This window comes from Botryllus schlosseri, chromosome 14 (genome assembly GCF_051294905.1).
Source record: "Botryllus schlosseri isolate E-star chromosome 14, Bs_hap1, whole genome shotgun sequence".
Lineage (NCBI taxonomy): Eukaryota > Metazoa > Chordata > Ascidiacea > Stolidobranchia > Styelidae > Botryllus > Botryllus schlosseri.
In genome coordinates, this window is record NC_137249.1 from 3,022,651 (window position 1) to 3,046,208 (window position 23,558).

General features: G+C 39.9%; 1 protein-coding gene across 3 annotated transcripts; it reads right to left on the reverse strand.

The window, feature by feature from the left end:
• Positions 1 to 807: 807 nt before the first annotated feature.
• Positions 808 to 21,898, reverse strand: LOC145456168 (uncharacterized). 3 transcript variants are annotated; one of them, XM_080334231.1, is made up of 14 exons: positions 21,740 to 21,898; positions 21,471 to 21,629; positions 20,490 to 20,611; positions 18,589 to 18,728; positions 17,585 to 17,761; positions 16,592 to 16,737; positions 14,720 to 14,907; positions 13,783 to 14,232; positions 10,740 to 10,953; positions 4,485 to 4,658; positions 3,738 to 3,917; positions 2,840 to 3,019; positions 1,942 to 2,124; positions 808 to 1,069 (listed from the first exon to the last, which is right to left on the reverse strand). In XM_080334231.1, the coding sequence occupies exons 1-14, from the start codon at positions 21,798 to 21,800 to the stop codon at positions 1,056 to 1,058; spliced, it is 2,388 nt and encodes a 795-aa protein (XP_080190357.1). In that variant the 5' UTR covers positions 21,801 to 21,898; the 3' UTR covers positions 808 to 1,055. The 3 variants fall into 3 exon arrangements, with proteins under 3 accessions (XP_080190357.1, XP_080190358.1, XP_080190359.1); XM_080334232.1 differs by lacking the exon at positions 4,485 to 4,658; XM_080334233.1 differs by lacking the exon at positions 2,840 to 3,019.
• Between the last annotated feature and the right edge of the window lie 1,660 nt (positions 21,899 to 23,558).

The window sequence follows — 23,558 nt, forward strand, 5'->3', positions numbered from 1 at the left end:
TTTGCTCATCGATTAGATCGCCAACTCATAAATCAGACTTTATATGGCCACCGTATGACTATTTAAACGCCTTACAGAAAGGTGTTCCAATTCCTGGTGGTTTCCTCAGTGAGGTGAGGAGTGTTGCAATAATTCACTCGTCAAGGCACTTGTTTCTGAGCTACGGAATAGAAAGATGCGGTCAATTGGCAAGCCGTAAACTTTATTGCAATATATCAACATAGGTCATGTAGATGCTACTGATGGCCTTGACATAGATACTGCGCTGATCTATTACCGAATTTGCCAGTTCAATATATGCTGGAATTAGAATTGGATGCATTTCCTTTCAAATCTTAATTGTGTAAATGATATAGGTTCAAATTGCCAGCTAAAACGTAACCGATTGCTCGCAAATAGTGCATACCAAGGCAAGTTATAACGCTGTGTATTGTACGTACAGCGCAAATTACTGCGTCCACTACACAGTGATTGTAAGTAAAGGCAATGGAAACTTACTGGCAGGTACCGGTTCTGTTTTTTTTTTGATCATTTGCATGACTTCTAAACACAAGATTGCAATACAATGAAGGATACGACTCATGGAGTAGTCTTTCAATCAAACACCCCCCTGGGCTTAGAACAGGGGTCGATGACGTTTGGTTCTTTTGATAATATGATATGGCTCTCTGGCTCACTCGTCTTACACGGTTCCACAATACAATATGCACCATAGTCACTGCTCTATTCCTTTTATACTATAGACCTGTTCTATGATATCTCGCGATGCATATTTTCATATGCTCATCCCGCTAATTGAAACAGCCGTTCACAGTTCACACTGGTCCAAGCGGACGGAAAAGCAAAGCTTATATTGTCAAAGTAGTATATACAATTATACAACGCCATGGTAAAAGCATTCGAAAGTATCGCTGAATTGGTTTGCTTGTCGATTTACATGATATCATTCAAGAAATATCGAGAAAGCCTCATAAATTCGTGGATGATTGCGCGATTAGGATTTTGGAGAAAGCGTAACGTTACGTATTACGAAGGAGCTGTCTTGCGCCGACAAATCACCCGCCGAATCCTGTAAACAATGAGTGGAGATATTTAAAATGTGGAATGCAGTCACTAAATTTTGGCAAAGTCATAACTCTTTAGAAATAAAACCCTCTGCATTAATATAACCGCAAACTTAGAACAAAACACGTCATGTGTATCGGAAAGCTTAAAATAATTATTAGGATTACAACCTCACCGATATCGGGTTTTTGAGACGATACCGATAAAACCGATAATTGGCTTCAATAACACCGCTTTTACCAGTTGGAATTGAGACAAGTTTGTTGTGCATCGTTTTATTATACATCTTGACAATTCCATGGAACGGACAGTAAAATTTGAAGAAGAAATAAATCATATATTTTTTTCAATATATTCATTATTTTCCAACTCTGATATCTTCACTTCCACTAGTCGGAATTGAGCTAAATTTGGCGTGCAACTTCTTTTTAAATGTCAACCAAACAATTTTAGCTAATAGCCGGAAAAATCTAAAATAAAAGTTAGTTTTTTGCAACCCTTATTTATATTCATAATATCATAATCTAGGGCAGTGGTTCTCAACCTGGGGACGCGAAGCTGCGGTCAAGTGAAATATTCTTTCGCGCCACGCGCGATTTATATCAAATTCAAAGTTATTGCTCTGTGTATAGTCCGAATTTCATATTGGAGATTTCTCTCATCAACAGCCATAACCTTCCATGTCATCAAACTATCCGTATGCATTGCTAGCTTTCGGTGACATTTTGTGATATGACGATAATGGGGTCGCGAGTCTCTTCACTATCATAAAGGGGGTCGTATCTAAAAAAGCATTAGAAACACTGATTTAGGGGGACATGGAATCGCTTATAAACTAGCCTACAGCCATATGTTATTTAAACAGATTCAACTCACCAAAGCAATTACGAAGGTTGCAAGACCCTGTTGCCGTCGGACGGTTTGGTCCACACAAGTAATCGGGTACCGTAGCTCCAGTTTGCACGGACTGACAGTATTTAACGTAAGTTTGAATGCCAGGTCCGCACGGTCTGCTACACGAGCCCGATGGGCGGTAATTCGTAGACCATCGGTAGGTAGCTACAAATAAGATCGCTTATTTGAAATAAAGTATAATCCCACATGACTACACAATATAAAGTTGATCGGTATAGCACCGCAGCATATGAAACGTGCAGTACAATGCTATATTCACGTTATTGGAAATGACGTATCTGTGTAGTCGTGATCAATCCCAGGTTGTAATGACCTGAGTCGCGATTTTTTGGTGACTCTACTTAACTCCAGTCAATTTTTGTATTGACTCGACTTTGACTCGAGTCATTGTGCAATGTGCATGAATGGAACCAAGTCATATGACTCGAGACTAGTACAGCCAAGACATAGATTTCATTGTAACTTCGAAGAATAGTAAAGTTACCAAATTATTGGTATTTCGTCTATCACCCCTGATACTATAGGAAAACAGGACCAGAAACTATTAAGACTGGGGATGATTACTATGTTATGAATGCGAGTCACACCATATACCACTATAGAGCAGAGTTGAAAACTGTGGGTTGAACCTGATTGAACTGAAAACTGAACAGTGAACACAATGACTTGGACTCGGACTCGAGTCAAAACACTATGACTCGGACTCGACCCTCTACTTTAGCTGACTTTGTCTCGGACTTGACTCGGTGGTAAATTTAAAATGACTCGACTTGACTCGAGTCAAGACGACACAAGTGAGATTGACTTGTGACTTGGAACCTTGTGACTTGATTGCACCCCTGATATCATGTTAACGTACCGGCCGTTTGGCATGCACCCAGATTGCACGAAGTAGAAGTTCTCGGTCTCCCGCGGCACAGTCTATTAGCAACCAATCGGCCGAAACTGTCGCGGCATCGTCTGGTGTAGGTGATCGTGCCGGGACCGCATGTTCTGTCGCACGAAGACGCCCTCCACGGTCCCCAGGAGTATGTCGACCCTGTGGATTGACATACGTAAATTTCCAAATTTGATTAGAATTAGAATCATAGCTACGCAATTTTTCGAATTAGATCAGAATTACTGAATTCGGATGTACTTGGAATTTGAATTATATGCCGAGCTAGAAATAGAAATATGCTACAAAATTCAATATGAGTTCACATAAAATCAGAGTATTCACAAATGCTCGGGGATGGCAAATGTCCGTAGGCCAAGCTTGACTCGTTTCGCACTATACACAGTGCTCATGTAGCATATTCAAGAAAAACCAGAAATTAGATTAAAATAAAAATGAAAAGCGTAGAACTAGATACATTTCACAGATTAAATAAGAATTAGAATACCGACATATCTCTCCGATTAATCTAATCTCACAACTAGAATTATCTAATTGTCCATGTTTTTTCAGAGTATAGATTAGAATTAGAAATACTTGATTCGAAACAACTTGGAAATTGAATAAAATTCGCTGTTAGAAGGAAATACTGAAATCAAGAGTTCAGCTCGTGTCTAATCGTGGATTATTCACATAAGCACGGGAATGGCAAATGCCTGTACGCCAACCTTGGCGTGGAAATTGGATTCGAGTTAATAAGAGAGGCTAGGAGAACATTTCACAAATTAGAATTTAATTCGGATACCGGCATTTCGCTCCGATTAGTCCGATTAGACAACGTGAGTTATCTCGCTGTCGATGTCAGATAATGTTGTCATACCTTGACAGGGCTGCGTGTTGCAAGTTGCCGTCGTCGTGGCACCGCCAGCGCCTCCCGGGCAGAAGCCCGAATTGACCACCTGCCCAAAGTTGTTCAGGCAGTTTCTTGTGTATGTGATCGTGCCGCCACCGCAGTTGCGACTGCAGGATGACGCTGTCCACTGTCCCCAGGAGTACGAAACTAATCAATAACAAATCGAATAATGCCCGCTTAATCACATGGAAAGGTCATCTATACAGGGGAAATTGTTTTGATGGGTAGAAATCTGTTTGTAATAGTTAATGATGTACGGCAGATACCGATAACTTATTCCCACTTCCCATTGCGGGATATGACACTGTAGTTTCGTCCATACCGTCGGTATTTCCACAGAGAATCATATTCACCAATCTAGTATGATATATTAGTATATGTATATATATTAGTATATGTATATATATTAGTATATATTAGTATATGATATATAGTATTATATCTGCACTCCATTAACATAACTAAAATGCGAATATGCGTCCGAAATCACACAACACCCGCGAACGTAGGCGTTGGAACTAGCCGAGTAAAGGACACAGCATAGAAACACTTCACAGATTATCTCGTCGTTAAAGTCGGACAGAGAGATAGTATTTAAGATTTATAATGTGACGTCATATCGCGATTTATGATATTGTATGAACTGGTAAATGTCTTTCACCATCAGTTACACATGGACCGATATATACATTATACATTTCCACACTTGCTTACTAGAGGGACATTGCCCGGCTGAGCAGCCAACTCTTTGAGTGGCTAATCCAGGGCAGAAATTACTGGAAACTTGTTGGCCGGAATTGCTTTGACAGTATCTCGTACGGGTTAAGGTACCCGGGCCACATGTGACATCGCAACTGCTCGATACCCATTGACTCCAGTAGTAGAAACCTGAATATAAGAGGCTTTCGGGGTCACTGATGAGTCTGATGCCACAGATAGAGTAATTAGTAGGGCAAGTTTATGCAACTTTCGCAACTTTTTTTACAGCTTCCGGCAGCTTCCTAAATACTCACAGACTATGTAGCATGGTGTTTTAAGCTGTTTGGAGGAATCTTATATCGCAACTTTTTGCAACTTTTCTGCATTTTGTCATGCAACTTTTTTGATTTTACATGAAACATTTTGCAACTTTTTCGATTTCTCACGAAACTTTTTGCATTTGTTTTCGAGTTTTCATGCTACTAACTATTTACTGGAAATATTCGGCACTATGTGTAAATACATCGCTTGATTATTTCACTGTCGCTTAAATTTGAGCCAATTTCTGATTAGACGTACATTCAGGATATACCGCTGAAAATTATATTTCCACCGAGTCGATTTTGTTGAAGTCGCCAACATTGAGTTTTGTTGAAGTCGCCAACATTGAGTTTTGCTGCAGTGCCTTAGATACGGATCGATTCGAGTATCTCATACCCTAATAATTTCAAGGAACTTGTCGATAAATGCAAATTTTCAGTGCAACTTTTGTGAAAAATTAATGCAACGTTTTACTGCAACTTTTGTGAAAATGAAGTGTAACTTTGCACGGATTTGACTATTACAGAGACTTGCCCTAGTAATTAGAACGTTATTACCATACTTTAGAATCAATCACATTTGATTACTTTCAAAATTGTTTACATTCCAATTACTTAATTATGATCTTCATACCACTGAGTATATAAAGTGGCCTTTTAATCTGTTACGTGGATGTATTCTCTACAAGTCAAAATTCTACTCCACATGGTATTACTTGTGTAATGTTCCCATCGAATACGCGTCACATATGCAGCATGCGTGACAGGGGCTGGGTAAAACCTACAATTGTGGGGGTGGTTATCAGTGACGGTGTGAATTTACATTCTTGGCGAAAATAATTATATGGCGGCCAGAAATTCTACGTTCCTATACTTTCATGCATAATTTGTATTAAAATATGGTGCCCGATTTAAACCGCGGTATAAGTCTGGGGTAGTATGTGGCTTGGTGTGTCATGGGTGTATATTCACGCCCGCAAATCGGGGGTGGTACACGGGTAGAAATACACAGTTTTTTCGCTAAGAATGTGCTTAATTACTACGAAGAAATTAAAGTACGTATAGTTACTAAAGAATATAATATACGAAGAAATCCCCCGTAAGGGGAGGTAAAACTGTGAGTAATATCAATAACAACGTGCGAATGACATTGATAACGTATTCCTAATGCGCCCAAATAAAATCAAGCCCAGTATGGGGCATCTGGACTCCTCTAACGTAACCGGTAACAAACTTGCAAAACCTATTACGCCCGAAATTACGCATGAACGTAGGCATAAGCAATGGCCGAGATAACGGTGCTTTTGTCTAGAATTTTGTACTTTATTATTGTAATTTGTAATACAACCATTCTCAAATGTTACAATAACACTCGTCATTGAGTTCTACGTATACCCGTGACTATATAATTATATCGATGGTAAATATGATTCGTGATGTGACGACATTAGGTACGTGCTTGTGGTCAAAACAAGTTTTCCATAAAAGTTTGACTTGACACCAGCACGAGCATTTTAGAAGGTCGCACCATCCACATTCGTCATGACATTTGTGGAATAGGAATTAACATTAAGAATATAATGTGATTGATACAATGGCATTCCTTTGCATTATTTTTTGTATGCACTCGTCCCGAAAGTAAAGGAATATCCATCAATATTATATTACATATGAACTATTATATGTACAGAGTGTATAGCTGTACAATACACAATTCAACATATATATTTCGATTGTGGACTTGTGTTTATGAAGTAGTCTCCAATGCCGCTATTATTAGGTGAACAGATTTATCGTAATTTCCACAGGACAGTTTTCATGATACCATTTTCCCTCACGAGAATTATTAGCAATTGCGAAGGGCGACTATATAGTGAGTGTTGTGACCTTAGAAGACGCTAAATTAGTGTAGTCAAAGCTTTTGAAAAACAAAATTGTGTCATATTTACTAGGGATGGTGTGAACCTCTGAAAGGTTCAGGTTCGTGTGAACGGGAACCTTTTTGAAAGGTTCTGTGTGAACGCGAACGTGAACCTCATGACGTCACGTGCCGTCATATTGCTATTTCCAACCCTACATTTCAGTGAAGTGATAGCGTATTTATACACGATACCTAGCGACAACTCTGGCCACATCATGCCACAATGCTTAAGGACATATTGACGGTTTAAACGTCGCCAGATGTATTAACTATAGGGCAATCAAAAGATACAATAATTAATTACATAAAATCAATATCTCCCGTCGGTTTGTCAACAATTTCGACGAGGACTTGCAAGGGAATATTTATGCTTACGGTCTAGGCCAGACCGGGAAAGATATTCGCCGTCTGAGTACTGCTACGTTGATATTGAGCAGAGTGTGAAATTGGTTTCTATACTTGCTACCGATATCAACAAGTTATAGCCTACAGCCAGTGGTGGCTTTTGGGGTGGGCGAGGTGGGCGGTCGCCCGTTCCCCCCCCCCGCTTTCGAAGGGCCCCCCTTCTTAGTTTACGTGCTTATTTCAAACGTTATCATTTGAAGAATAATCGCGATAATCCGTGTACTCACCAAGAAGATGATACCGCACGGATGGATTAATCATAAACTCTCTGCATTCGTTAGAAAAGTCCCATATTACTTGTTTTACTGCAAATGACAGATTTTACTACCAGGAAATGTTCATTCTTGCAGTTTTTAGGCGAGTTGGTTTGTAACCACATTCTTGACTTAATTTGTTTGCAAAATCGCAAACCTAGTGATGTTTGAAACGAGGTTCCGGGGGGGCGAACCCCCCATAAGCTGCGATTACGTACACGTAGCGGGCCCCCAGAGTTTTTCCCCAGGGCCCCAATCGTAAAGCCATCACTGACCAGCCAACCACTGACAAGCCTCCTCTTTGGTCAATCATCATATCTCTGCATTTGTTAGAAAAGTCCCATATCCCGGTAATCATCCAGTCTCTGCAAGCTGCAGAGGTACTTTATTTTGATGTATTCTATCCTTGCAACCATGCCATAATGGATATATGACCTAATCCAGTGCCTGGCGCAAACCTTGACGTGGTGTGCTGGCTCATTACTAATGTCAGCCGGTAGCTTTCCAGATTAGTGTGGGTCTATTTGGCCTGCAGCAGTTGTATCACTATTCTATTATTTCATGCTACACGCCATACAACATGAAGGAATGAGCCGTAGTTTAAGCGTTTTTTATGGTGCACTAATATTAAGTTGAGAACTGAAGATGCAAAAAGGGAGGTCTGGGGGCGGAGCCCCCCAGATACTGCGATCATACATATAAGGGCCCCTTCGGAAGTCTCGCCCAGGGCCCCCCAATCGTAGGGCCACCACTGCCTACAGCAGTAGTCAAACACTCCAATCGCACGGATTTGGTTTTTATGATACAATAAACATATAAAATCAAGATTGACCCCGTTCGACTGCTAGACAACGATATCAATTTCCTTGATTGGTTGAATATAAGCATCATTCGCTGACTACCTACAAGTAGCGTATTTCGTTTTTGATACTGTGTGATTGCGGGTAAAGCTCGCAGCAGAGAGTCAATAAATACTCGAGCAAACTTTTTTAACTAAGCAAGCAAAATTTTTGAGATTGTCGAGGTGCATGCTCGTTTAGTGTTGATCTTTTAAGCTGCGCCAGCGCCATGCATATAGTGCCCCCCAGTTGAAAGGCAATAACCTTCAACCAAAGGTGTTATAATGAAGTGAAAATTGTAATATAAACAGAAAGGTTCATAGTGCAGAACCTACCAAGGTTCGTTTGTGAGCGTGAACCTCTAAATTTCTGAGGTTCACACACAGAACGCGAACGTGAACCTCACGTTCACACCATCCCTAACATTTACCCTATAAGTTCTATTGTCAATGTCAACCAACTGTGGCGTCACAATTAAGGATTGGTGACGTCACGGCTAAAACAACACAAAAATCAATAATAACATGTTTTAAACAAGGGCCATGTTTTAAACATCCTAGTTGTTCAATCAATCCTTGTTTTAAATGCAACCCTAAACGCATCACATTGAAAACTTTTGTTTCTCCAGATTTTCGTCAAATGTAATTGAAATTACATTAGCCTATGGCTTTGAAATTCTCTTTACCATTGTAACTACTTCAATTATTTTTCTCAATTACCGTTAGAAACATAATTACTATTTACTTCCGATAAGCGACTGCTTCGCAGGGTCTCGCAGAGATATCTCAATCAATTCGCGATGTGCGGTCGGTCCAAGACCAATGTCATCAAACTGCGGCCTATATACAATATACATGCATATGCCATATCATTTCTTTTTCAAAATCAGGACCAAGTAGAGCTGATATATGCCATCGATAATACGTTTAAATATTGCATAACGTCAAGCAAGCTCAAGATTGATTTTACCATTAATCCGTCCCTCTGCAGGCAACACATCAACACGCTAAATTACGGAAGGCATTGAAAAAGAGAACATATGTACTGTTTACGGTATAAAGGACTTGAGCGATTAGCGGTTTCTTGCTCATCTTATCAACGCCTATAATCTTGTAGCTGAGATTATCAGTTTTGGAATCGTTACCATTCCTTGCTAGGCAATTGTCGCGGGAGATCGACTTCTAATCGCAACTGCAGCGTCACGGTCCGAATTCACGATTTCGAATACACGTTGAGAGAAGAGTGAATTTTTTTTAAATAGATAACCGCATTAATTTCAGTGAATTTTACGTAAGTCTATATATCTATATACCTATATAATTCGGGTACTTAAAAAATAAACGTTGTCAAACCCATTCCATTTGTATCCGTACTTTGGGTAACACTGCTCGGAATCCAGACAAAGCGATATCTAATTTTTACATAAAGACTGGTTTTGATACCGACTTCCGAGTGCAATTATTCGACTTCATGCCGAAATCTCAAACTATCTCACATATACGCCCGGGAAATGAGTCCCATAATAGCGTGAGTGCTTTAGCGATTGCAATCTCTGTCACGCGATGCAGAAATGAACCGCGATGCCGTGCACGCTTGCGAGAATCTATACAGACGACAACTCTGAGTTATCTTAAATCGCATACCAACAATGTTACATCCGAAGTGACTATTGAAGGTTCATAACTTGAGTATACTATTGAATAATATAATAATGTTGAAATAATTCCAAATATTTTTGACTGACACCATTGATATGATTGTTGATATACAATGTTCTTTTCGATTATCTGTTATAGTTGCTGACGATTACCCCTATCGAGTTCCAGCCGAAAATATTTCAATAAGAATGTATTATGCGACATTACATCTCTATTTAACAGTTTCCCATTCTTCCCCTTACTCTGAGAGACATTTAAGTCGGTTCTTTTCGTCGTCACCATTACCCAAACGTTCATAGAAAGCCGACATGTGGACATCTGCAACCAAATTTATAAAGAATATCTGTAATCATTAATACAGGGTGTGGTCAGACTATCGATTACACCCCGTCCTCCAGCGTTAAGTTTCTTGTTATAATTTCATACGCCAATGTTATTTTGGTTTCGGTTGGACGAATCAATGAATATTTCTCTCTCTCTCTCTCTCATCTGATAGAGGAATAGTACGTTTTATATTTTGGTCCTTGACGCTTTTGCAGCATATACACCGAATCATGATTTACATACACACGATCTATGCATATTCATGCCATGAGTGCTTGGTGTACATATGCCCCTGGGCAAGGAAGGTTCAAAAATAGCCTTGTAAAGCTTTCTAAGTCTCTAGGCCTCCATGATATCCCGGAAATGCTGAGCGCACAACTCGGAAACCACGGATACCCATTTTATTGATCAGAACTTTGGTCCGATTTTACTGATCGAGAAGCCGGATGCTCCACTATTACGCTATCTTGTCGGCGCAATTGCAATTATGACCAGAAGCGACAATTACTATATTGTATGGTGCGCCAGAAGTCTTCAATGATCTATTACCTTGGGTTGGACATGGCGGGCCGTAGCACACCTCAGACGATGATCCGCTGCACTGTGATGGAGACGTTGGCTGGTTGTTGAGGTAACAAGTTCGAGTTCGCGACCCTTGTTGATTGCAGAGAGCGTTGCACTGACCCCACTGTCCCCATCGACCAAATCCAATCGGGGGCAGTATCGTTGGCGGCCCGGTAGGAGTAGGGGTGCCGCCGACATACTGAAAAATGCATATGAGTTCAGCATAGCGCATAGGGGATTGGTAAAACAAATTGCGTGTAGTCTCAGATCCAGCGACGGTGGTCAATGGTCATTGTAATACTACTTTTTGGAAATACTCAAGTAGGTTTCGCCCGTCGTCGGTTTCGCCCGTCAGCGTTGGAAACAAGTAACTAGCTTCGATTCACAAGTCATATAGAGTGATTGCACATTTGGACTCGAGTCAAGTCAAGTCAATCGATTTTTGAAGTTGACTCTTATCAAGTCAAGTCTCACGCGATATTTGAAGGTGACTCGAGTCAAGTCAAGTCACAAGTCAAGTCAAATGTCAAGTCAAGTTAAATTTTTGAAGCTACTTAAACCTCTTATTCAAGTGCGTTGGTTTTCAGACTACTTCCGCTTCTACTTGAACAGTTTTTAAGGCAAAACTCCCTACTTTTCACACTTTGGATTTTGAAAACTCGAACGCAGTTTTGGAATGTGTTTGCATCACCTTTATGTGTCAAATCGTGGTGATCATAGAGTTGATAGCAGAAGGTAGAAATGCACAGCTTTATCTATACTTTTATATGAGTAGTATAGTAGTATAGTATAGTATAGTAGTTATATACGTTAACCATGCACCGCTGAGCTCTAGTGAACGATTTTATTCCTGCGATAGTTAATCTTTCAGTCGAGACATATTATTGCCATCTGATATGCGTAAGCGGTGTCTTCATAACAGCCTACGGCCTAGATCGAAAGTAGCACGTGCTACTCTAGTCTGCAGATCATAATCTCACAATATAGGCCTTGTGCAAAATGACTAATGCTAATGCAGTCAAAACGTCACGGATACCAAAAACAACATTACTACCATCACGACAATAACGCGAAGACTGCGAGCTAGGGTTGTTCAAAAATAACTTTTTCTTCAAATTTTACTGCAAAATTCCCATGAAATTGTGCAGTTGTCTAAATAACAGTAAAATAATTAAAAAAAACATTTATTTTCAATACATCTAAAATTTTCTAACTTTCATGAATTCGTTTCAACAGGTCTTTGCGCATCATTGTTTTAGCCAACCGATCAGTTTTTATCGAATAGCCAGTAGAATTTGAGGAAAAAAGTTGTTTTTGAACAATCCTACTGTGCATGTGTATTGTACAGTACCAGAGGTGGTCAGTAACGAAGTACTTCTACTTTTACGAAGTACTCAAGTAGATTCCCTCTACTTCTGGTACTTACTCAAGTAGATCTGATTTTCGTTACTTCTACTTCTACTTCGTAAAATTTTGTGATCTACTTACTTACTTTTCGCTGTTTTCAGTTTGTCAAGTAGAAGTAGTTCAATCCTCCAATCAGGAAGATAGCCTAAGGAATATCGGGGCTGTTTTCACGTAGCATTAACATTCAATTTTCATAAAAGTTGAGTAAAGCCCAGAATTTTCGTCGCGCTTCGCGAGCAGTAGATACGGAGTAACCAGTATGATTACACGAAAGTATCGGTGAATATAATTTAGGTAGCGGGTGGGCGTGGTTCCGTTCACACCACATTGTCGCCCTTCGCCCATATGAAATATTTCATCACAGTATATACGGCTCATCACAACGTTTGAAACTGATGTTTCGCAATGTAGCATTTACTTATCATACCGTTATCTAGCATGTCCATGGCGTGTCCTTATCTGGAAAAGTGGACTGTGGACTAGTGGACTAGAGCTGTTTTATCATACCACCTTTGAAACTTTCTGGACTAAAGACATGAAATGCATGTTCCGCTTTTAGAAGTAGTATTTATAATTCACTTTCAATTCCCAGTATCATATACTTTGAGCTCTAATTAATATCTGTTCTTTTTTCTGGATAACATACATGTTGAAGTATAAAAGAAAGTGTAGTATTGCCTTTAATTTACGGAAATAAAGCTACACAATATGGCATTTTTACGGTCCACCATATTTTTTATTTACGTTTACTAATCGCGCAAAGTGTTTACACCATTACAGCCTCTCCGTATTGCTCTTCGACTAAACTACGGGCCTTATAATATGGGGGAAGGCGCCATACCATGACATTTTCTAAAACGTGCTGTTCGAGAAAGCAGAGGATAAGTACCGCATTTCCATATCAATACTATCATTTTCATCCCATGATGCGGACGAATGCTTCTGCTCTCGAAAATTGGATACCTCCTGGTATGCATCAATATGAATCGAGCTCGAGACCTTTCGCATTGTTAAATTTGCCACTTTTGACTGTACATGTGAACGAATTAGGCTCGTTTTCACACCTACTTACTTACTTGAGTAGATTGAAAGTCGGTCAATTCTACTTCTACTTCAAGTAGTTTTTGGTTGCTTATGGAAGAAGTACTTCTACTCGTACTTGAGTAGATTTTTTTCGTCGCTACTTCTACTTCTACTTGAGTAGCTTTCTTGACTACTTTGACCACCTCTTTACAGTACACGGTGAGAGTACTGGTACTTGGACAAATAGAAAATATTTAGCTTTTCCGAATTAGATTACAATTAGAACGACAGAATTCGATTACGACTGAAAACGAACTGAAAACTTGGAAATCGAATTCAATTCTAAAATAGATAGAAATAAAACAGTAATCGAGTTCAGTCTATATCAAATCACAGTTCGTTCCCATAAGCAAGACAACAGCAAATGTCTGTACAGTGTACACCGATCTTAGCTCGTTTCACACTTTACAGTTCTCCTGTCGCATTTCTAGAAAAGCCAAAAATTTGAATAGAAGTAAGATTAGAGCATAGAAACATTTCACAAATTAGAAATTGAGAAACTAATCTCGGAATTCCCGGGTTTTTAATAACATCTCACCTTTTTCTTGTGGTAGCACTTCGGGATATCGCAACAGCCCTCGGTTGTCTCCGACAAGTCGATCAGGAAAGAAAACAGATTTCTGTAAGGGCAGAAGATCGACTCCAAAGACGCCCCCGTTTGGGAAGCGGAGAGCAGGTACAACAAATTAACATTGGAAAGAGTCGACAGCCCTCCTCCCAACCCGAGAGCGTTGCCGAAAATACTTCCTCCGCCAATCGCCGGCAAACCGCCCAGATTCGGTAGGATGCCGCCTGTAATCGGGTTTCCGCCGCCTCCGATCGAGTTGATGAGAGCTAACTGCCCCAGCTGGGAAGCGCTGAAGGCCGCGTAATTGAGACAGCAGTCTTGGTAAGGACACCATCGCAGTAGTTTTTGTGTAAAGTCGCTCGGCTCGTCGACTACATCGCACTCCATCCGTCTGTACGCCTTTGGACCGTAGTCAAACCACTGCGCGAATGGAAATGTATGAAATTGTTACATTTATCGAATATGGGGATTGTACCATAGACAACTAACCCAAGGATAGATGCGCAACTCGTATCTGCATGGTTGGGCGACCAAACAGAGATAGAAATCGGCATTGTTTTGAACAATCGGAGCACCGCAATAGGTCATTGCTACTATACTTGTATTGCGGCGCTCCGATTGTTTGGAACAATGACGATTTTCGTCTTTTAAGGCAATTTCGGGGTAGTTAAGTGCCCGGACAAGATTGTAATATACATTTTCGGAATCAGCGCAACAGTAAATTTTGTTCAAGAGTGGTGGCAGTAAATTTTGCTTTCGGGTCGCGAGCTGTAAGTTTACCATATCTGTTTATGAAGATTATATCGGCATGATGTCAAATGATCATTAACCAAACTTTCGGAAACGCCATGCCTACTAAATAACAACTGCAGTGCCGATTTAATGTTGTATTTTAGATTCGACTTACATTCGAAGCGCATCGGGTGTCCGATGGGTCGCTCGTATAGAGAGATGGATAAATGGCCTGGTCCGAAACGAATCCCCCGAATATATTTTTGATCAGGCTATTCGCCATTGTGCATTGACGTCCGACGGGTCGCGATGCGTCCCAGCAACCGCTTACCAGGTTGCATTCGAGCTCCGATTTCGAACCAACTGAAAAAAGTAAAGTATTGAGTTACTTTTGCGTGTTGCACTGTTGCGTTCGCAAATTGTAAAATCGCGTGATTGTGGTCAGTTTGATGTTATATAGTGAATGCGAAAGCTCAGCTGCCTGTAGTTAAGAACACGGGTTGTCAGAATGAATGTTCATTGTTCAGTCACGCACATATTCATGGAAGTAATATTAGGCTTACCATATTTTCAGCACCTAATAAGAGGACATTTTTTGCCGGCAAGTACAACGAAAGTAGAATTGTCCCGTTTGAGATTGATGACGTTCTACATTTACTTGGTTGCAAAAACAGACACAAAACAGCAAATCAAATTCATTCATCAGATTCCGCCCATAAATACTTTGCGGTTCTCTTACCTTTTGCCAGTAACGAATGATCATTTTTAGCGAGTTCGTGAAATTGTTTGCACGAAGTATCATTGAAATTATATACAACTGTAACTGTTAAAGATGCCTGGAACTGATCTAACTGATCGGTCTGTTAGGTTAGAAATTGCGACAGAATCTCGCATGTAAAAAGGCCAAGAGAACATCGAACAATGCAAAACAATCAAGAACGTATAGGGATGGTAGGGCAATGTGTTGGAAACCATTTTAAACCATGCAATTCGGTATGTTTCTTGGTGGCTACAGTAAATTTTTGGAAATAAATGCATCGTCTTATTGAAAGTAAAAGCAGCTAACTCGAAATACGAACAGTGGACATTTGGGATTTATTTAGCATTCTCGGAGTACCATTCACTTTTCTTGACAAAAGAGGACAAATATACTCATAATAGAGGACATATGGTACGCATATATATGTAATATCGCATACCAGACGCAACAATTGGAGCCGTTTAACCGTGTATTCGATCAATATATGATTACTGATTACTGTGATGACTCTTCAAGAGTTTCAGTTATAAGTAGAGCGCGAGTGCTGTATCTATACGGGCTCCTTTGCCTCGTAATGACCACACTGATCGTTATCTGCAAGATACATATCTTGCGCAGCAACGATAACCATCACAGCACCGACTTTTTCGATAGTAATTGTTCTAATCGCCTTCCAATGCAATATAGTGTTTGCCAGATGCAAAAACAATTTATAGTTGGAGATGAACGAGCAGACAACGCATAGCATGCACCGTGTACGGGGATCGATGACATATCTGTAAACTATTGTTTCGTCTGAAATTGAATCAAGCATCCCTACATACTCTATAAATTCAGACGTTGTTAGTATAGGCTATATATACTTCAAGAGTACTTGTTATTGACCTTACGTCAACGTGTGCCGATATATCAGCGTACACTATATTTTACATAGTTTACGGTTCTGCAGAAAATGAGCGTTATGGAAAAATTCTCAATACAGACAATGATGCAAAATTAGCCTATTTCTCGAGATGTGGGGCATGTCCCCGTAGCTTTTGATTTTTATCGCAGCGCTCCGTAAGATAGACCCGTCTATTATTATTTATAGTCAAGGAATTCGTATTTTCCTCTCTCAGGTATGCATCCGATAACAGCAAGTTGCCACAGAGTGGGCCGCAAAATAACGTAATAGCCTCCGGTGAAAACTTTGGCAGGTAACACGACTGTTGTGATACGTACCCTCGAAATATTTTAAGTAAGCGAAAGGTCGTAGAGAGGTTCGTAATATATTAAATTAGCACGTACCGGGATAATTTTTAACTTGAAAGTCAAACTGGCAAAGTACTTGACCGCCGAGATTGAATAGTTTCGTGTTGAACACTTCCCTAAATGCGTCCAAGATGAAATTCGTATACCACGGACTCCACGGTCTGAAGAAACTTGTGATGTACCTGTAAGCATAATATAATTGGGTGTGAACTTTCTTAATCGTGAATGGTCCGAGACGAAACAGTTATTGGTCATATCAGTAGCTATACTAACTGTCTATATCATGGCTTCTCGATGGTAAGTTATAACTCTCATGAAATAATTTACAGCCATGCAATTGTAATGCGGCGTAACTATATTCAAATTCCGGTAAAGCGGTGTTGGCAAAATCAATAAGCGAAACGTATTTATTGTTACGTTAGTCCCGACTAGGGAGACAATTGGCATTTTATTTTCTTGCTAGGTCTATAGTCTCTTGTTTCTGAACACAATCCATGTCTGGATACCACTAGATTCGGACATTTTGGGCAGACTTGGATAACTAGATAATTCTAAATAAAATGTCGGTAATCTAATTCTCATCTATTTCGTGAAATGTTTCTTTTCTCTAATTCCAATTAAAATCTAATTTGTGCAATGTTTCTATGCGGCAATTTTAATTCCGATCTAATTAATGATAGTTTTTCTGGAAATACTGCAGGATAACTGTAATCAGTGAAACGAGCCAATAAGCTTTGCTTACAGACATTCGACATTCTCGTGCTTATGACGCCGAGCTCTGAGTTGATATGAACTGAACATGACTCAATGGCCAAGTTTTCGCGAAATCAGTAATTCTAATTCTAATCTAATTTGGAAAAAGCAATGTAGCTATAATTCTAATGCTGCAGTCTATTTGGAAAAGCCGAAGATTTTTGAATTGTCAAAGTCTGGCCTACGGGGCTACCAAGTCCTTCGACGCACACGATAGACTATAACCGACATTACAATTAATCAACGCGCGGAGAAAATCATCACAAATGTCGTTACCGCCATTGCTGAGACGTAGCTCCGTAATAACACGATGGCGCGCCGCCCATCACGTTCGGTCCGAATATCGACTTCAAAAAGGCGAGCTGGTAATCGAAGCAGCACGTCGGATCCTTCAAACATTCTCCTGGATTATCATCGGGTTTCCTGTCACTCCCGAACCCGCCGCACGGCACTCTGGAACGCAAAGAGACAGTAACAACCGCAAGATATTCCCATAGCAGTGGTTCTCTAACGCCGGTCCGCTAAATATGCCTATATTAGACTTTTATATTTCAATTTCAAAATGCAAGAAGTTGGACGTCTTTCGTTAAAAGAGTTTCCTGGAGGTACAGAACATCAATATAAAATTGACAATATCTCCATACTGAGTGGAACCCCGAATATTTTCAACTGACACTCGTCTGAGGTAATCGTCAGCAACTGGCTGAGAATTGCATTTATAACATTGGATGTCAACAATCGTATCGCAAAATATCACCCCCACTGGTAATTAAAGAAGTGAAGCAACAGATATTTCAATAGACTTGGAAATTTGAAATATATTTTTCTCCATGGTGTCGTAATCAGAGGTGGTAAAATTAGCTATATTCGGTATTTAGGTAGAGGTAACGCCGGCAATTTATTTTATAAGTAGCGATTTACAAGTAAGTGAAAAAGTAACTATTTTTTAGGCCGAGTTTTGCCTACAAAACCGAAAACTGTTCGTAGTCTAATATCATATTGGCGAATATGTCCAAGTGGGCAAAAATTGCTTGCAGTATTCCGAAAAGTAGACCACCTCTGGTAGGAATATATAGCGCTCATGGACTGCTTTGGACTTGGATTGCGTCACGATGCTGCAAGTGTCGTGCGATACTATATTTCGTTCAGGAACAGTTACACGGGAAAAGGCCCCGTTTAAACATAGCTACTTAATTTCGACAGACATTCCACATCATTTATAGTGATGTTTTACCGGTCGAAAAGTTTGAAAACCACTGATCTATAGTGTAGGCACCAACCTGTAGCACAGCTTCACGTGGACTGGACATTTCGGAAAGAGGTCCAAGATGCTCCCACCCCCGAAAGCGCCGGAAAGCAGTCCAAACGAAAGGCTGCGTTGAAGAGCGTTTTGCTGCAAGGTACCGGGAACTCTGCCCAGCTGAAAAAGACCGGGAAACAGTAAATAACATGCGCTCAATGAAAGAGGCGGCCACGGTGGTTTGCGATGCTACTCGAGTAGAATTAGAAGTGATCTAATAATTTGTACTTAATTACAAGCAGAAGTTGAACAACTAGAAGATTCTCAGCTTTTCTAATTTAGATAAGAAATATAATTAACTCTTAAGGCGGAAATGGACCGGAGCCAGATCGGATATCCGGCCGGATTTACTCATTTTTGGCTGCATGGAGCCGGATCAGTACTTTTTCTGATACGGCCGGAGTCGGGTCGAAGCCGGATTAGTACATTTTTACTAATAACGTGACAGCCATGCACTCTTCCGCCCTCGAATCAATAGTTGAAGTGAAACGTTCATGAAAATAACCCACATGCTAAGTCCAAGTTGGCATAATCACTTCAGATTTTTGAGTTTTGATCTTTGAGTTTTGAGATCATTGAGATATTCGAGTTTTTAATTTCCTGTTTGCATTGTTTTAATCGATATTCAATACCATCCTGTGATCGCGGTCATTTCTAGAATACGGCCTAATAGGAGTCGGGTCGGAGTCGGACCAGAGAGTTTGTCGATCCGCTCCCACACTCTTAACTATACACAGTTCTTTCCAGGTCAGACTAGAATTAGAATCATATAGCTACACAGATTTTTCCAAATTAGATTAAAATTATAATTATAGCAGCACAGTTTTTCCCCGAATTAGATTAAAATTATTATTACTGAATTCGCGACAACTTGGTAATCGAATTAAATTTAGAATTAGAATGAACTGTCTCAAAAATCAGCTCGGCTCGTTTCGCGCTATATAATTATCCTGTAACATTTTCAGGAAAAGCAGAAATTAGATAAGAATTAAAATAAGAGCCTTAAAACGATCAAAATTATATTTCCGGCGTTTTGCTCTAATCAGACGACAATAACAAGTAGCAATTTGCGAGACATGTTTGTTTGTTCGTGGTTTTCACGGTGTTTGTCGACTACTGTTATCGTTTAAACCGGGCCAATTTTCTTCGATTTTTATTCCATAGCTGCCGACATGTAGCACGGTCCACTTCCAGACTTTTGTAAGGCACCGCTTACGCGGATGAGATGGCGAGGAGGAGCCTAGATAAACCTCCAACACGTTGGTAGGGATTCTGAAGTCGGCTTCGGTCGGACTCGAACCCTCAACCCATTGGTGCTGCAGCCGTGGATTATACCACTATAGGACAGGGGTGTCAAACTCAAATTGCGTCGTAGGCCGGATTCGAGGCTTCAAATCGGTCGCAGGCTGCACTAGTCAACTTATTCGAAAATTTTACGTCACGCAGTAACTGTTCACTTGAATATTTTATTACATTGAACCACGGATCACAGGGGTGCCATTCTAGCAAGTAGCAACAACTTTATTCGTGGACAACGGAATAGGCAAAAATATCGTATGATTGGCAGGTGAAAACGGATATGAACCGCTAAAAAACTGGCGCTAACGAGGATATAAGTTGGCATATTTCCATGCTCATCATGGCTAATAAGAACAGGTTTTCAACGCAATTGTTTTAAATTGTTTTTTGTGGTAAATGCAATGCGGCTGATGAAAATCAAGAATTTAGGACTCTGATGATATATTCCTTTATTATTTAAAGTGCGTACAACAGCATCACAGCGCTGAGTTACATTATAGCTTCATTTTCTTTAATGACTATATTACCACACACACAATCTCGATCATATTATCAATTCACTCGGAATCAAACGATACTCACCGATCTTTGCAGAGTTGGATCGGTGGATGGCGGCATTGAGCGCACGAATCTTTGTACTGATGAAGGGTCAGGCTGGGGAGGCACACCCTGTGCAAGGCCGAAGCTTCGAAATCCAGAACTAGCTGTAAAGGAACACGCATAAATTGACATAAAAGCAGTAGATGACTTTAAACGGCGTGTATCCTGTTTCATGCACACAAGAAGATGGTAAAGATGGCCAGAAACTAACCGATTTTGTCACAACATTCGAGTGCGACCCAAAAACGAATGCATGGAGGTAGACTTACCATATTTTCGGCATCCCAAATGAGGAATTTTATATTTGACAGCAAGTAAAACGAAAGTAGAATTGTTACGTCTGATTTGGGCGATGTTTTGGATTTCCTCGGTATTGAAGGTAAAAGTTGTGCGAAAAAAGCAAAGCAATTTGCAAAAACAGACACAAAAACAACCAACCGAATTTCGTTTACAGATCCAGCAGTTTCATTTTCCAATATGAAACGATCAGTTTTAATGTATTCGTGAAATTGGTTACACGAAATATCTTCGAATTTATATACAGCCGTCAAGATGCTCGAAACTAATCCAACTGATAGTTATGAAAAGATTGAGCTCGCTCCCGAAAAACTGAGACCGACCCTCGCGTATAAGAAGGCGCAGATGTTACAGAGGACGTGTAACAATGTTTGCAATATGAAGAAGGTAGGGCTGTTAGGGTAATTTGTTGAAAAACCTGTTTTAAACCAAAAAGTCAGCATGTTCCGTGGCTCTAGTCATTTTTTGGAAATGAATACGTCTCGCCTAAAAGTATTGTTGAAGATATCGGCAACCAACTCGAAATGCTAAAAAAGAGGATATTTGGGCATTTTTGACGGTACTCAGAGTACCTTTCTCTTCTCTTGAGAGAGGAGGACAAATCCTCTTAAAAATGGAAATATAACAAGCCTGACTTGAAGGAACATTTGAAAATTGGATACGCACTGACGGTGAAGCTTCGCGCATTCGCCATGCATCCTACGCCTTCCTTCCAGCAGCAACCTTTCCCCGCACATTCGCTCACCCGTCCACATTCATTCCTACTGTAGGTACCGAAAGGTACCAAATTTGCTGATCGACCGCAGGATGCCTGACCTTCAGTTCCTGCAAAAGCAATACCGGTATTCCGTGTAAGAAAGAGAAATTCCAGTCAGATACAGTTGATGTTTTCTTAGTGCAAGAAAGAATTAAATAAAGCAACTGTTCTCACTTACCTAAAAAGAAGAAGCACTGAACGGCGAATAATAGCACGACATGCAATCTGCCGACTACCATACTTTCAATATGTCTGTTGTGAAAACAATTTATCGATTGGTGAGGGGAGAGTTTAAATCACCATTAGCTAACGTCCAAAGTTTCAAAAGCAATGTTTTCTTATTGAGCTCATGTGGTGTGGTTGTCATCAGGTAGTGTGGTCGCCGATGTAAAACTGTAGCCTATACGTATTAATTACAGGCCTCAGTCTCGAACTTTACACCTGTCGGCGCCCTTCAGCCATCTATTTGTGTACGGCAAATTGTGATAGGCTATCGAAGCCAATATCTGCACAAGTTTCAGTAATCGACGTATTATTATGAAAATTCCTTTACACTTGAAATTATATTGTTTTGAGTCGGAAAATAGTGATTTTCTCCAAACAGTCCATCAACGAACCAATTTACGAAATGGTTCGTCAAAATAGACTTTTTAAGAATTTCATTTAGCGCCCCATGAGATTGTTACGCAGCCGAAAAAATCGCGCGCATCAAATTTGACAAAATTCCAACCCGTTAAAGCGAAGTTACTAGGAAGTTAAAGTCAAAGGAAGTTAAAGGAAGCTGCAATATACTTCTCCGACACATAAATGTTTATTGATGCATTATTTCATAGAGACATGAATTTTACAAGATTATGAACAACGCATGGGTCCGTTTCAGGCATATTTCAAATACATGGCAATATATATGATACAGGCTTCATGTGACTTTCTGTTGAACAAGCCTATTGAGCTGTAAAAAGGCGTATCATCCGACCACACGATGATAGTTGAGCATAACATCTACTCATGACAACAGGCCGGATGGCGAGTATAAAAACCACCGAGAGAATTAGGTCCTATAATCAGTGATATTTGCTAATCGCGCCATCGAGTCGCCTAAACCTAACATTGTGGTTTGCTATCGGGAAGGGCATGACGCAAATCAATATATATTCAGATACACTGCTCATGTTCACCAATGCCACATCTCGTGTGGTATTGCTGCTTATACACATTAACAGACATGATATCATGGAATTACGGTACGATATTATTGCCGTTGCTAACGCTCGATAGTAATTTCGTATTGTTGTAGCATAAACCGAAAAGTGACCTACGCTACGAGTAGGCTATATAACTGGATACGATTTCAAGTATACGGGAAAGGCTCATCAAAATAACGTAACGTCTTCTTTCAAGTCTAATTAAAATATCATCACTCACCATTGCAACCTACCCCACTATAAATCTTCCGGCGCCTATAAACTTCGTTAAAACAGGGTGGATAACCTTAAAATTACGCACTGAATAATTTGGCTCGCATTTTTCCAGTCAGACTTACAGAACTAGAAAACTTTGTGCTTTTCCAAATCACATTGGAATTAGAATTACGGCTACAAAGTATTTTCCAAGCTAGAGTAGAATTGGAATTGTAGCTACACAGTTCTTTCCAAATTGGATTAAACTTCGAATTATAGCGACACGTGTATTCCGTATAAGATTAGAATTAGAATTACTGAATGAAAGAGAACTTGAGCATTGAATCAAGTTCTGCTAATATCAAACCACGGTTCATTCTTACGAGCATGATAATAGAAAATTTCTGTGCAGCAAGCATGGCTCGTTTTGCACTACCCATTCTCCTACATTATTCACAGGAAAACCAGAAATTAGATTATTATTAATAATATAGCACAGAAATACTTCGCAAATTACATTAGAATTAGAATTAGAATTAGAGCGACGAAAGATAATTATTCTAATCAGATAACAAGAATTATCTAGTTGCACAAGTC

Bases quoted from the DNA above. Each gene is read 5' to 3' on its own strand.
- LOC145456168 (XM_080334231.1), bottom strand. From the start codon at position 21,800: ATGGTAGTCGGCAGATTGCATGTCGTGCTATTATTCGCCGTTCAGTGC. The intron at 18,729-20,489 runs GTGAGTATCGTT...GGTCTTTTTCAG, and splicing joins ATCCAACTCTGCAAAGATCG to CTGGGCAGAGTTCCCGGTAC. The intron at 3,918-4,484 runs GTAAGCAAGTGT...GTTATTGATTAG, and splicing joins AGCCGGGCAATGTCCCTCTA to TTTCGTACTCCTGGGGACAG.